General features: G+C 32.3%; 1 protein-coding gene and 1 long non-coding RNA gene across 2 annotated transcripts in view; one reads left to right on the forward strand and one right to left on the reverse strand.

Annotated features, from left to right (window-relative positions):
* LOC118194647 (uncharacterized) overlaps positions 1-16,120 on the forward strand; it is a 56,890-nt gene that overhangs the window by 19,066 nt on the left and 21,704 nt on the right. Inside the window, exon 5 of the mRNA XM_085818836.1 lies at positions 4,280-4,341. Within this exon, the coding sequence (XP_085674962.1) occupies positions 4,280-4,341 (62 nt within the window). The remainder of the gene's footprint in view (positions 1-4,279; positions 4,342-16,120) is intronic.
* The window catches only part of LOC146996822 (uncharacterized), a 54,211-nt gene that overhangs the window by 17,353 nt on the left and 20,738 nt on the right, over positions 1-16,120 (reverse strand). The gene's annotated exons all lie outside the window — the stretch shown is intronic.

Consider the following 16,120-nt stretch of genomic DNA (forward strand, 5'->3'; position numbering starts at 1 on the left):
TCTTCCCACCAGACCTCAACCTCTGTGACTTTTGGCTATGAGGTTATCTCAAAAGCACTGTTTATGGTGATAATCTAAACAATTTGGCAGAAATGAAAAATGTGATACACTGACATGTCCGTAACATTCCTCCTGATATGCTAAGAGCTGCTGTTGAGAATGCAGTAACAGGATTTAACTTGCTTTCGGAAAATGCTGGACGCTACATTGAGCATGCTTTGTAACACGTTTCGGAAACTATTAAACACATTTTAAACAGATGTTTTCATGTCTTATTTCATTTAACAATATTGTATACAGCGCCATTTTCGCCCTGGTGGTGAGTTTTTTAAATTCTTTTTTTTTTTTTTTTTTTCCCCCCCCGAGGAAAATAAATTCCCATAACCTCCGTTACACGATTCCCAAGTTTGATAACATTTGGTCCGTTTCCTTTTATGACCATTTCAAATTGGAATTTTAATTATAACCACCATGTAAATTTAAAAGTTTGACAGTTTGGTTCATGTCCCAGCTTTAAAAATATATATATAAATATAATCTTTTATATTAATTCTCTTAATTTTTTTCTCGCGTTATAGATTGTATAAAAAAAACATGATCTTTAATATGATTTAGATTGTTTCAGCCGATATAAGAATCGGGTCACTCAGTGGTACAGAATAAACCCTGCTGGACTGTTTTATTTCTTTGTCATTTAGCAAAAATCTTTTAATTAAAATATTTATCCTTTGGACTTCGCTTTAAACTTTATTTATAGTTAAAATGACTAGAAAATGAAAAGCTGTCTTCAGCTGAAACGTAATTCATGTAATTGATATTTTAAAAAATTGACAAGAATGCAAAATTTATGGAAGTCTAGCTATCGAAAAATCTTAATTTTCTTGTGTGTGCACTGAAAATAACTGTAGAAGGAAAGAAAAAAATTAGGGAGAAAAGTAAGCAAAAATTTGAATGGAAATTTGGCTGTCAGACATACCAAGATGTTTCAAAAAGTTGGATGCTTTTGAATATACTTTCAGGATACTTCAAAGAATTTAGGTGTTCAAAGAAAAAACACTTGGACGTGTACACCAGCAAATACTATCAATTGAGCTTGTGGTTAACGGAAAAGACCAAAGCGATATCATTGCAGATTAAAGTGAAGAGCGACTGGTTTTAGACTATATGGTTGTATAAATTTAAATTACGTTATAGAACGTCATATCGTATCATAAATGGAGAATCCCGTGATTTTCTCATTCGAATTATTTGAAGATTCAGGAGTTTATCCAGTGATGTATGTGGATGTAACCTAAAGAGGTTTTTTTTTTTCCTCCTGGTGAAACAGGGACCGAGCGGTAAAGTCGCTGAACGCTGGTAGTTCGGTCCAATGTTCGAACCCCGCGAACGGGCTGGCTGCATGGGCGTTTTCGTGGTTTTCCCCATGTGTAACGTGTATGCGAGTCAGTTTTTCTTAGAAATCCTCCACGAAGGCATCCCTCCCCTTAGGCAGATAGCCCTAGTGTGCTTTGCCCTAATTAAATAAACCAAAACCTCTTGATGAAACCAGTCCTTCCTTTCATCTCATACCTTCAAAATGTTTAGCCTCTAAAGACTGATAAAGGCTCTGACCAAATATTGATGAAATGGATTGAATTGGATTATTAAGTTACATCAAAGCATGGCTATCTGCCTAAAAAGAAGGATGCCTTTGTGAAGAACTTTCTAAGGGAAACCAGTTGGCATACACGATACACATGAGAAAATCCACGAAAACGCCCATGCGACCAGCCCGTTTACCGGGATTCGAACCCCAGAGTGAACTACCAGTGTTCAGAGACTTTACCACTCGGCCGTTTATGGGCCTTTATGAAATGGAAGGCGATAACTTTATTTAAAATGATTGTCAGAAATATCAAGATATTTCGAAAAGTTGGATGCTTTTTAATATACTTGCGGAATGCCTAAAGAAAAAGAGCAAGAATAAAGTATAATGCCTGAAGAAAAAATAAATGTTTGGTAAAATTTAGTATTTGTATTTTTTTTTTTTTTTTTAATTTAAAACTTTTTAATCTTATGATATTTGATTCTTACGATTTCAAAAATAAAATATTTGACTAAAATATGAATAACATTTAAGAAACAAATGTAGGATAAAATTGTGTAAAGCAATGGGCACAATGATAAAACTGTTTAAAGCAGTGTATGCAAGTCATCCTAAGTCAAAATGTCGGTTATACATCTCTCCTATTTATGTATATCTTTTCTGAACAGAACATTGAAAGGCGTGTTAACTGTGCTTTACTGTATTTTCTCTTTTAATAAATGCAGTTTTCAAACGCATCGTAGTCTGGGTTACAAAGTATTCCTCCGAAAGAAACGCAATTCAAATAAATAAAATCAAATTCTGGAAAATTTATATTAATAAATATATTTAAAATACTCAGTTCGAAGGAATAAATAGAAAATTTTAAAACAATTATCTGAAGAGACAATGCAACACAAACAATTAAAATAAAAGTATAAGAATTTAAAAAATACCTAAAATAATAACTATGACAAAAAATATATATAAAGAAAACTATTTGAAAAAAAAAATAAACGCTGCACCTTTATTTACGCAGTTCGAATAGGTAAATAGAAATTTTTAAAAGAGTTATTTGAAAAAAAACCATGCAACTTAAACAATTAAAAAGAAATTCGAAAAGGAAAAAATTACTTATAATAAGTTATAATTAAAAATATAATATAAAGAATATTATTTGGAAAAAAGGAAGGATGGTGACTTTTTTTCCTCTCACGGGAAAGGAAACTAGGTTGCCATATATTAAGAAGTTCGCCAAGTGAAGTATTCTTGGCGCAAACGGACAAAAAAGTGCCAACATAAATTTGTGAATTTCTCCGTAAATTTCGCTCCAAATTTTACAAAATTTCATATTTAGGCGTAAGTTGAGTCGTAGAATCGAAATATGTAAAAATATTGGTATGTTATTTCAGAAAAAGTCCTATTTTGTGTCAAAATACCTATGTTAGAATAGTGCTATATATAAATCTAATATATATCCTAAGTCGCGCTTTCGAGACATGAAGAACGCAATTTGAATTTTGTCAATCGGCCCAGTAGATTGGGAGATATAGGACTGTCCCCCTTTTTTTTTTTTTTTTTTTTTTTTTTGAGCAGTGTACATCCATTCACACATACATTTCTGAATCCAGTCCTAATAACAGAAAAGTATGCGTCACCATGCTAAAATACTGAATTTCCTATTGGAAAGATCATAATTAATAATCACACTTGTGAAAATATTGGCAGAAATGGAAAGTGATCTGGATGATATGTGCTTACCTGGATTGTCACAGAAGTACTTTATGGTGACATCGTGGTTTGCTACCTGAATACTTCTTGACAGCGCAGTGCATTGTATCATCGATATATTTTTCCAGCTTTTTGGAGATGGAACAAATAATTAAAAAGTATCTTTTAAGTTATTAATTATTAAAATAGTCATTAGGTATGATCTTACTAGGTAACTCTAATGCTGCCTTCATAATTTGCAACACAGATTTGCTATCTATTAAAGTCAACCATATCTCAAATATATTTCAAATGGATGTGATTTTAAAAAGTGGCAGAGATTACAATGACTGTTCATATAATTTTAAAAAGGAAATACTAAGATTCATTGATTTAGAACTGAGGTCTGTGATTTCTCTTGTGAATTAAAAAAGAATGACAGTCATTGGGATAAACATAACAGCAGCCGAATGGTAAAGTTGCTGAACACTGGTAGTTTGGTATGAGTACAAACTTTTTGCAGGTGATTGTGCCAATGTATTGCAGTTTTGTCAGCTGCACCCAGCTCTTTTCTCCCCTTTCAAGAGATCTTAATTCTTTCGAACAGCTGTAAATGAACTATAGCTTGGTCACAAACATTATTCCACAGCCATCAAAATAATTTTTTTTTTTTTTTTTTTTTTTTTTTTTTTTTTTTTAACGTAAGGAAAAATATACAGCAATGACAATTAATTTTTATTCTTGTTCATAAAAACAAAAGGTGGCAGTACATCAAATGAAAGCACAAATGTGAGTGCGTTGTGATGTCATGCTTACACGTAACTGGCATTAAATTGTATTGCTTGATTGTCTAACAGTTGACAGGTTAATATGTACGAACCTCCTTTTATTTTGTATGCATTAAATTTCCCACTCCCAATCTCTAATTTTCTGTTCATTATATAAAGTCTAAAATTATTTATATTATGATATTTCATGACTATATCAAATGTATTTCTTCCATAGACATTCCTGCTTTATATTCAAGTGATCTAAACATAGTGAAAGAAAATAAAGTCATTAAATGGGTATTATTTTTCATTTCAAATTTTTCACATTTATTTAATATATTAATCTTTTCTGATGTTTCAAAACTCAGATTATGAAGAATTTTTTCTGTATTTCCTTTTATTATAATTAACTATATTTTCATGGATATTTGTCATGTTATACTTTTACAGAGAGACTTCTGTTTTTTTTTCCCATCTTCCAATCTCTTGGTAGATCAGAAAATCTCATTTTTAAATTTTAGTCTTTATGGAGGAAAAGATTTCCAGTAATAAATAAAATTTACTTAATTAATGAAACTTAAGTTGTCATTTTCAAACCCCTAGTGATTCTCAGCATAATTTTTCTTATTAAATTTATTTGATTAGAATAGTAAAATTAAATAAGTCAAGTAATTAAATAAATTTATTAATATTAATGTGTAGAACATTTTATGAAGTTTCAACCAATGTTTAATCAGTTAATATTTGTATTTAATTTTGTTTTGTATCAGTGTATGGGACGAAATTCAACTTGCGTTTTTCATGTCTTGAAAATGCAACTTAAGATATGTATTAGATTTATATATAGCTTTGTTCTAATACAGGTATTTTGACACAAAAATCGGACTTTTTCTGAAATAACGTACCAATTTTTTTCAACGTTTCGATTCTAAGACTCAAATTATGCCAAACTACCAAGTTTTGTAAAAATCGTACGAGTAGTTTTTAAAAAAATAGCTCTCAAAATTTTAGCTCCTCTTAACTGAGTTTGGTATATTTATTAATCTCCCTTTTTTTATTAAACTTATTTGATTCTTCCTTTCACATTTCAAAATTTTAGGTTCATTCCAAATAAAATTCACACATATTTTATGATTTATTTTTAAAATTTGTATTTTTAAATAATTTTTATAAATTTTTCAAAAAGATTTTTAAATTATAATCTATAAAATTTTTACCATCATCTTAAAATAGACATATTTCTAAGCATACCTGCAAAAAATTACAGTTTTTTATTCAAAATTTCCAAAGATATATGTGAATTTATATATTGGCATGTTTTTAAAATTTGGCATATTTGTTGAAAGCGATAAAACATCAAATGTGATTTAGACACTTTGCTAAAATTATGTGGAAGTAGAAACCATAGTGACGTTTTTTATGCTCATGTACAATGTAAAAAGGTAGGAATGAGGAGCCCTTTTTTTCCGCTCCACCATAATGGAAGGGAAAGGAAAATTGCTACATATTAAAAGGTTCATTAAGTGAATTATTCTTGGCGCAAACTGAAAAAATTGTGCCAAGATAAATTTTTGAATTTCTCCGTAAATTTCGCACCATATTTTACAAAATTTAATATCTAGACATAATTTGAGTAGTAGAATCGAAATATGGAAAAAAATTGGTATGGTATTTCAGAAAAAGTACGATTTTGTGTCAAAATACCTATGTTAGAACAATGCTATATATAAATCTAATATATCCTAAGTCACGCTTTCAAAACATGAGAAACGCAATTTGAATTTTGTCAATCGGCCCAGTAGAACGGGAGATATAGAACTGTCCTTTTTTTTTTTTTTTTTTTTTTTTTTTTTTTTTTTTTTTTTTTTTTTTTTGTGCACAATGTAATTTATTATTTATTTTACTTTCATCATATTTAAAAGTATTTTAAGAAATAAAATTTTTTCTTCCTTCCTTAAGGTTTTCTCAGTTAAAAGATAAAATTTAGAATGTATAATTTAATATTAATATATTTTTCATAAGAATTATATTCTACGAAGTTCAGTAACCTGAATCATGCATTACAGAGTGAATTGAAATCAATTTGAAGTTCTTTTGAAATGGCATCTCTTTACAGTATGAAAAACCTCCTGGAAACTCTGGTTTTTGCATTAGAATGTATTATCTTCCTTTCAAAATCTATTCCATAACTTATGTAACAGTATACTACTTATCTATAGCTGTTGAAATAAATTTACAATTCTGGTTTTTACATTGAGCAGCAAGTAAAGAAAATAAATTTCTGTTTATCTCAGGTACATACCAAACATCTTTTAAGTAGATTCTTTAGATTCTATTACTGATACTTGTCTTGATGCAAGCTGTGCCGTTTCCATATGCATCTAATTTTTTTTTTCCAACAGCTTCAATGCTACAAGGATTATGAAACTTCACAAAATTAAAATGTGTGGAACAGTTAATGATGTCACTTGAAACTTCACTGTTAATCCAAAATGATATTCAACCAGTCTCAGCTATACAGGCTTCTTCCTGAATGGATGTCAGTGCTAAATTGACAATATTTTCTTTAATCAAAACTCAATTATTCATTATTAATTTTTTTTAACAAAACATACTTTAATAATAGCTGTTAAATCAGAGCTGCCAACCCTTCCAATAAAAGCGGAGACTTCCTTTTTTGAAAAAGAGGTGTCATCTTTCCCTGTAAATCTCCATAAAGATTTTGTATTTATCTGAATTTAGATTAGTACCTCTTTCAAAGTTTTTGATAAAAACTACTGATCACTAAGTGTCAAAGGAATGGGAAGTGCTCTAAAGAAAATTTTGATGACCATTTTTTTTTACAGACCTTGTGTCAATAAAGCTGTGAAAATTCAATCCTTCGCCTTATGGTTTTTAATGTAATGTATCATTCAGATCTGAGAAAGTTATTTTGTCTTTATCTGGCTTTCACCAGCCCTAAAATTTTGAGAAAATTACAAAATCAAATATCATTAGAAAAGAATTTAATATGCTATTCTAAATTGCAATTTAACTCATCTTACATCAAAGGCATCTAATAACTAGTTTAGTAATTTAAACTATGCATTATTAATTGAAATTAAGTCCGATTTGTTTGTTTGAAATTCATAAAAACTTCTTAGGTTTTTCATATCATTCGGGGTTTCAGCTCTAGGAACAAAAATAAAGAATTATAATTCATTTTGGTACAACTCTAATATACGCCCTAATTTCACCAAATGTGGCGATATGTGTTCCGCGCTGGTTTGCACGATTGCATGTTCTATGGCAACCCTGTTGATTGCATGTTCTATGGCAACCCTGTTGACGTTGAAAAATCTTTCGCTGGAGCTCATTGATTTGCCTCTGTGTCTGAGAAGATGGGAGGGAAAGATAAAATGGTAGTTGTTGAATTGAAGTTCGGCAAAAGGAAATATCATTGTGGCTATCCTGTTGAGGGGTAGTGGGTATTTAGAAGTGTGGAAAGAGGGTCTGGGAGATTATTTTTAATGGCAATGCATGATAGAAGTAGGGATTTGTGATTTTATTTATTTGTGAACCATAGTATAAATTTTCTGGATAGTGTGTCTGGCTGTCATGTAAATATGATAGTGATTACGTGGCGGTATGAAATTGATATTTCTGCTATTCGAAAACGCATTAATTCATGGTAAGTGCATTTTATCCTTGTTTTTATTTTGTAGAATGTTATGTTCATTGGTTCTTAGTATGAATTTCTGTCGTTGTTGTTGTTTTTTTGAATTGTTTGAAATTTATTTTAGTTTATTTTGTTGTTTAGTGTCTAGACTGTGCAATTCGTAGATGTTTTTTAAAGTTGAAACAGAACGCTGTGTACATGGTATTATTTGAAATTTATTGTTGTTATGTTATTTTATTAAGGCAAGGAGTGTATAGATCGTAGATTCTTTCCTTGCCTAAATTGTGCAATTCGTAGATTTTTTTTAAAGTTTAAACAGGATGCTGTGTACATGGTATTCTTTGAAATATATTGTTGTTATGTTAATTTATTAAAGCGAGGTGTGTGTAGTTTGTAGATTCGTTTGTTGCCTACATTGTGCCATTCGTAGATGTTTTTTTAAGTTAAAACATGTAAAAGGATTCTTGTCAAATATTTTTGGTTAGAAACTTTACATTTCTGTTATCTAAATTTTTTGTTTTTGTTTCGGATTTTTAGCTAAATTGTGTGTTCAAAATGTAGTTTTTGCATGTGCGAAAACCGCGTTTTTGGAGACATTTTAGACTAAAAGTTCGAAATGTAGACAAAAAATTTAGATAGTAATATGGCAGCGTGAAGAAATTTGGCGACTTGAGGGCGCATATCAGAGTAGTTCCTTCATTTTCATCAAAATAAGCAGTTTTAAGATTTTTGTAATTTTTTTATCCTCCTAGTGTAAATTTACTGAAAGTCTTAGTATAAAATATGATTTTAATGAATTATTAATTTAAAAAGAAGATTATGTTAATTCTAAGATACATATGTTTTTCATATTTAAATAAATAGCAGCAATTTTTTTTTTAAATCTGAAAAAACACTTATTAATGATGAAATATGATGTAAAGCTACCATAAAACATAGTTTAACATATCAGTTATAAAAATTTATGTTTTCAAATCTTAAGACAATCATTTATTACATTGTTAGAATTTCTAACATTTAGTTACATTTATCACACTTGATAATTTAGCTCAAGTGTTTAAAGCTACATTTAATAATCTTGTAACAAGTTGATTTCTGGAATTTTTTTTAATGTTTCTCAGATAAAATGTAAATTTTTACATTGTAGCAGGGAGTGAGTGAATTAAATGTGATGCTATTTCCATGTTAAATATGTAGATCATATCCTTGTAATAACTGCGTAAATCGAAAGATTTTTCAAGAAAACCATAAAGCAGATGTACATAACAATCTGATACAGTGCAGTATATTAACACTGACTGGAAGTTAAAATTGAAGCTTAGGCAAGCTTAATAGCTTGATGGATGAATCAGAGCTCAATAGATTGGGAAGACAAGTTTTTCTTATAATGATGAGATTTAGCTGTCGAAGTATTAAAACAAAATATATGCTCCTTCAAATTCATTCTGTAAATGTAAGGAAGTGTTACATGAAAAAGTTTTTTATTTTCTATAGCCAAAAATACCATTTTTGAAAATTTTGTTTTAGACATTTTAAAGCTTATAAAAGATGAAAGTTAAATGCATTATTTTTCATGTACTAAAAAAGTGTCTTGTGAATACATCTGATAAATATTTTGAATTTTTATGAATTTTTAGTTCATTACAACAATTTTGTATGAAATGAAACAATGGGAGTCAAGTATTCAGTGAATGCTTGTTAACATGAAATATTACTTATTTTAGTACTTTCTGTCTTTAGTATTTAAAATTTTGTAGTAAAGGAAAAAGAGAATGTTTTGACCTAAGTAATATTTTAGTAGAGTTCTCCAAAATTATTAGGCTGTTCCTTGTGCTAATAAAAGCACTTATTCATGCAACTTTACAAATGTTATTCATTATGCAAAACATCATCTTTTTATATTACTTACCATGTGTTGTTACAAATAGCAAGCTTTCATAGTGCTGGCATTCTGGTAAGCTCTTTAAATGTATTTTAAAAATATCTGGTTGTAATGAAAGTTTTCCACCAAAAAACATTAATTAAAGTTGGGGGTGGGAACATGAAAGCAGTACCTTTAGTGCGGGTAATAATCGTCACCTAAATCTATGATTTTTTTCCCAATGTTTTGGTAGCTTTTCAAATCTTTTAGCACATAAATTTGATGGCTGCAAGTTCAAAAACAGATCAAACTCACTTCAGACGTCCTGTACAGAATGGAAAATAGCACCAGAAAGACAGCTGCAGGTGCGAAAAAATGCAGAAATCCGAAGGAGCGATGTCAGGGCTATATGGTTGGTGTGACAAAGGATCCCATTTGAGTCCGTATAGAGCACACTTGGAGAAAGTTTCTAACATGGAAAATAGATTTTTACTTATTTCTGGTACATACCAGACATTTTCAGGATTTTTGATTTGATTCATCCCATTTTTAATGGTCATTATCTTCGAAATGCCTTATAAACTGCTGGTAATGACTTTCCATTTGCTACATTGATGCCATGTGGAAGCTCAAATTTTTCATTTTATAAAGTAATGACTGTTATTGATGGCCTGCTTTTAGGTTCCACCATTAATAAACCTATCACCAGAATTTGTTTCAGCAGAAAATATTGCCTCATCTACAGCTAAGAGTTTCATATTTGCAGCAGTATTATTCTTACCTCTTTTGCTTGGCCCTGTATGCCAATGCCAATGATTATAAGTTACGGAGTGCCTATGGTTCAAAACCATGTACCTCCACATCAGAAAAATATCTAAGTAGTGAGCAGAAATAGGAAAATTACATAATTGGTTATCATGTTGCACACTAGAGGGAGCTACATTAGCTCGAGAAAGTTTAGGGATAGGAAAAATCAAGTTTTGATTTTTTTGGAAGTTTTATGATTTTAAACTTTTTGTACTTTTTAATTTTATGTATTTTTTTGGTATTTTTTTTAAAAAAAATTATTACACATGAATACGACACTAAAGCAAAAAGCAGAAAGGAAAGATTTTATAGATTAATAGGCTTATTGGCATATGGCACTAATCATAGCGAAGTAAAGATTGAATTTTCGCGATGAAATATCCATGGCAGCGGGCACGATGTGGTTAAATAGTGAACAGATTGATAAGAATGCAGAGGTGGCCACTTCTCAGTAATACTGGAGTAGGAGAATGGTAGAGCAATTACATGGCAGTACGTCCTTCATGGGCCGGGAGCTGGAACTAAGAACAGAGGGGCGTGTCTATGCCTTTTAGCTGGAGGATAGATGCCGTATTTACGTCCCATGAAGGAGCGAGGTCTTTTTTACAAGCTAGAAATAGCAGGATCGTAGGCCAGTAACTGTTGAAGTGCACGGTTATCAGTCTGTTCAATTTTGAGGAATAAATTTTGACTAAGTTTTTTAATAGCAACGTCCATGGGTTTAATGTTAAGATCCGAATGAATCACATCAGTATGGACATAATAGGCTGCATTAAGGACTAAACACAGGGTCCTACTTTGGAAGCCATGAAATGTTTTTATTTGTGTTTTTGCAGCTGTACCCCGGATGGTGCAAGCATACAAAAATATTGGTCGAATGATGGAAGTATAGAGAAGAGCTTTGTTTTTGATTGACAGATTGCTCTTTCGGCCTAGAAGGGAGTAAAGTTGGGTTCTGACGGTCTTCACTTATTGAGTGTATAATCAATATGAAGACGCCAGATTAATTTGGAATCAAGTATATACTAGATACTTACATGAATTTGACCAGGGGACATAGTCATCGAAGAACTTTATATTAATGGTAGGGTACGGGATTTGGGAGCGTGTGAATATCATGGCAGCACATTTAGTGAAGTTAATTTTGATTTTCCAAGTAATGAGCCAGTACTCAAGGATATGGAGATAACTCTAAATATTGTATTGTGAACCAGAACATTCAAATGTTTGTGTTTTGTTAGGATGGCCTTGTCATCTGCATAGAGTGCTAGAGTAACACTGAGTGATTTTGGAATGTCGTTGATAAAGATGTTGAATATAGTCAGTCCAAGTAGACTACCTTGAGCCACTTAGGATTGGACGGGGAGCCGAAATGATAGAATTAACTCGTACTGAGAAAGAAAAATTAGTGAGATACGAGTTAATTATGTGAATAAGTTGAGCCGGAATACCAAGTCACATGAGATTGATAATGATACCCGTATGCCAAGTCCTATCATATGTTTTGGCTATGTCAAGAAAGAGGACGCCAATAAGCATTTTGCTACAAAAGCCTGCATGAATGAACTCCACTGTCCTCGGAAACTGGTGCGTTGTGCAGTGTTTTGTTCGGAAACCAAATTGCTCATCAATAAGGACTTTTTGGCTCCAGAGAAAATCACTCAGGCATTTAATTAGCACAAATTCATAAATCTTTGATAACGAAGATAGGAGGCTGATAGGTCTATAATTTTGAGGATTTGAATGGCACTGGCCAGGTTTCAGAATAGGCACAATAAGTGCTCTCTTCCAGCTTTGAGGAAATAGCAATGCAGTAACATATAATTTATGAGCATTACTAAGAAAAATAGATAGCTGGTGAGTAGGTATTTAATCATGCGGTTAGAAATAGAGTCCAATCCAGGCGCTTTCTTAGGATTTAATTTAGCAATATATTCTCTAACTTCGTGCATGATTGTATATTATATGTCTCTCTGACATGAAGAGTTTAGAAATCTTTCAAAATCTAGTTGGAAGGAATTTGCGGTCTTAGCAAAAATCTCTGCATTATGTGGTGTGAATTGTTTGGAGATTGTCAGCAATTAATTCAGCTTTCTTTGTGTCTGTATGAGCCACCACCGCGTCCTTAGCTAAGGACGGAATACGAGATTTGTGTTTGCGAAGTCTGGCAGATGCATGCCAAAAACTGTTATCTGTGGTCGTTAGGGACCGAATGTGATTAGAGTATCATGATTGATTGAACTGGTCACATGAAGCCTTGATCTCATTTTGGAGAGCACAAAGTTGTAATTTTAAGTCAGGACTAATTCTTTGCCAAAGCCTTTGTACTTTATTCTTTTCTCGAATTTTGAGTTTGATTTCAGCTGGAATTTTATTTTTGATACTTCTTTAAAAGTATCTGTTAGGATAGAAGTTAACTGATCAACAGCTTTGTCAATATTGTCACTGGATTTAATTTCAAGGGAGGGAAAACTTTTACTGTTAAGTTTATATCGAAACTTGTCCCAATTTGTAGAGACAAGTGCAGGAGAATTTTGATTAAAAGAATTACAATTAAGGTCGATGAGTATGGGGTTGTGATCTGAAGATAGACAACTTTCCACAGTAACGTGATAGTCAAAAGGAATATTTCGAAAAAGAGCCAAATCAATATAAGAAGGAGCTCCCCGTACATCGTATTGTGTGGATGAATCCAGCAGTATAATTTTAAATTGGACGCACTGAGCCCATTTTAGGAGGCCACAACCAGCGGTGTTGGAAATTTTACAGCGGCAAGCCTGGTGGTGACAATTTAAATCACCAGCGATAATGATATTGGTTGATAAATTGAGCAGTTTGTTAAAATCCTCCACCAGAAATTTTTCTCTTGTTTTGAATAAAGGTGGAAGATAGGCAGAGATTAAAACTAAGGAGGGTGAATTTTGAATACAAATTTCGATAATCATCATCTTGAGTTTGCTCAGACTCGGTGTGTCAATACTGCGATGGGGAATATGATTTTTAATAAAAATGTACCACCATGTTAAACAGCACGAGAATCCGATGCTTGTCTGTCATTTTTATAAGTAATTTGCAAGCTTGGGAACTCTTCCTGGCTTGAAGTCTGGTCTCTTGGACAAAGATATGTCAGAGCCCTTCTCTTCGACGTAATCACGAAATTCGTGATATTTACACATAATGCCATTGGCATTCCAGGTACATAATTTTAAGTACTTCAAACCTTTCAAAGTATTGAATTTTAATGTGAGGGCGAAATCAGAAAATTGTAGAGTAACATAGCTCTCAAAAATATAGTATGCAGCATCAGCACCAGAGGGAGCCACTCATAGCTTAGGCAAGGCACTTTTGAATGCTAAGAGTAATTTGCTGTGGTCAATGCTAGGCTGATTAGAGATTTGGATTATTGCCAAAAGGATTTCGGTGCAATTTTGAGTCTGATAAGCTCCTTGGGGGACCGAATAATTTGGAATAAGGGGGGGGGAAGCAACCTGTTGAGTGCCCGTTAAGATATTGGAGTATGAGACTCCGGGATGAACTTTACTGTCATTATTAAACTTTGCAGCCAGACGTGGGTTTGATTTGAGATTGTTGCTATTGCTGGGGGAAGGACAAACGGACTGGGTGGATTGAGTCGGGGGTTTATTTAAGTTTTTCTTGGCTCCAGGAAGGCATGGACACGAACACCAGTTCGCGGCATGAGAACCTAGGCAGTTTGCGCACTTCATCGGCTTGTCGAAGGGCTGGGTGCAGTCTTTGGCTTGGTGCAGACCAGCACATCATATACAGCATTGGGGTAAAGTACAAACTTGAGAGCTGTGGAAAAAACCCTAACAGCGCCAGCACTGTGAAGGGCCTTTCCTTCCTTTGAATCTTTCGATTTGACGTCAGTGCCGAGAAGTTCCGTGATATTGAAGACTTTGTCAGCTTTCAGGCTGTTGTAAATCTGGACATAAAAGTGAGGCATTGGAACTTTAGTCTTCCATCGTTTGAGTTATTTTGTGGATTTTAAACCCAGCAACTTCAATCGTAGTCTGAACAATGTTGATGGGCATTACCGAGGGTAGGCCTCGAACAACATTTTTTAAGGGACGTTCTGCTTTGAGAGTATGAGATTTAAATTCTATTTGATTCTCTGAAAGGAATCTAACAAGAGTTTTATAATCAGTTTCATTAGTAGTAGTTTATCTAAGAAAATCAATATCTTGCTGAGTTTTCAGATCATGCATTCTACCATTATGCAATCTGAGTTTGAGACCACACCTCGCCTATAAAAATTCTCTTTTATTTTACCTGTTTTTGAACAACAATTATTATTATTATTATTTTTTTTTTTCTATTAACTGGCTAGACTGAATGTACTTCCAATTGCATCTTTCAGGTATTGAATTTAGCATATACTACATGGCTGCCTACATACATGCATATGCACACACATATGAAATCTCGGTTCATTAATCCCTTAACTGCCTTGAAAAACGTGCAAGATTCACTCACCAGTGTCTCCGTTTTTTACACTGGTACGCATAGTTATGCCATGAATTAGGGAGAAAATAAGTGCAAGTTTTGCTGTCTAAAACTGTTTACTTTCAGAAAATAAAGAATAAAGAATTAAAAAAAAAAAAAAAAATGAAAATACAAAATTTAATGTTTAGAGTAAAAGTATAATAAAAAAAGATGTAAATATAATAAAAATGTTTGCATAATAAAAAATATGTATAATAAAAAATATCCCCAAAAATGGAGTTTCAATCAATTTATTTTTAGACTAGTAAAGTGTAATAGTTTTAGTATTATACCTTGAAAAATCAGTATGCCTAAAGGGAAAGTGTGGAGGCATCATAGGCAAGTTTTTCGTATCAAGTTGTACCCAACATTGAGCATCTTTCGGAGATTAGTCGCAATCCTCTTCATCTGATGTAACATTCTGAGGTGTCCGATTCTGAAGATGACGGAAAGTAATCATCTGTTTCACTGTCATACATATTCGTTAAAAAAGCACCTACTTCAAATAGTAAACGAAAACGGAAAACACAGAATAAAAAAGTGTGTTTTACTCAAATAAAAACACGAGCAATAACTGCGCAGTCATTAAACATCACTGTCAGACATATTTGTAAAAAAACACTTATTGCAAACAGTAAACAAAAAGGAAAGTAAAGAATTAAAAAAATGTGTTTTCCTCAAACAGAAACATGACCAATAACAGCTTATTCATCACTTTCACTGTTTCAGAAACATCCCCCCCTCCAGTTCCTTCTCCTTTTCTCTGAAATAGTATCCATCTTTGCATACTCTGTCATTGTGGTGTTACATTCCAAAGCTTTACGAATAATTTTATTGGTAGCAGTGCAAAGCAAATGATAGCATTTCGGAAGGGCGTATATATTTGTCCAAGGCAGTTACTGCATTTACAGAGCAAGGCATATATATATACGCCCACGGCAATTAAGGGGTTATTACCATTCACTCAAGTCATATCAACCATAATGCTCATGAACCCAAACTATTTTCCCCATGGGAATTAATGTGAAACAGATTAACTGTTCCTTCATCACACATGACTACTGGAGTTTTGATAGTTCTTTGTGCGCACATCATATATATATATATATATATATATATTTAAAAAAAAATTGAAATCATTAAATCTAAGACACACACAGACACACAATATTAAATAAACAGGTGATGATTTAGTTTGTGTTGTACCTGTATGAAGGAGAGTAGCTAGCATAAGTGGAAAATTATAA

The sequence above is a fragment of the Stegodyphus dumicola genome, chromosome 6, assembly GCF_044657685.1.
Source record: "Stegodyphus dumicola isolate Sdum_Otavi_A_Nest chromosome 6, ASM4465768v1".
Classification (NCBI taxonomy): domain Eukaryota; kingdom Metazoa; phylum Arthropoda; class Arachnida; order Araneae; family Eresidae; genus Stegodyphus; species Stegodyphus dumicola.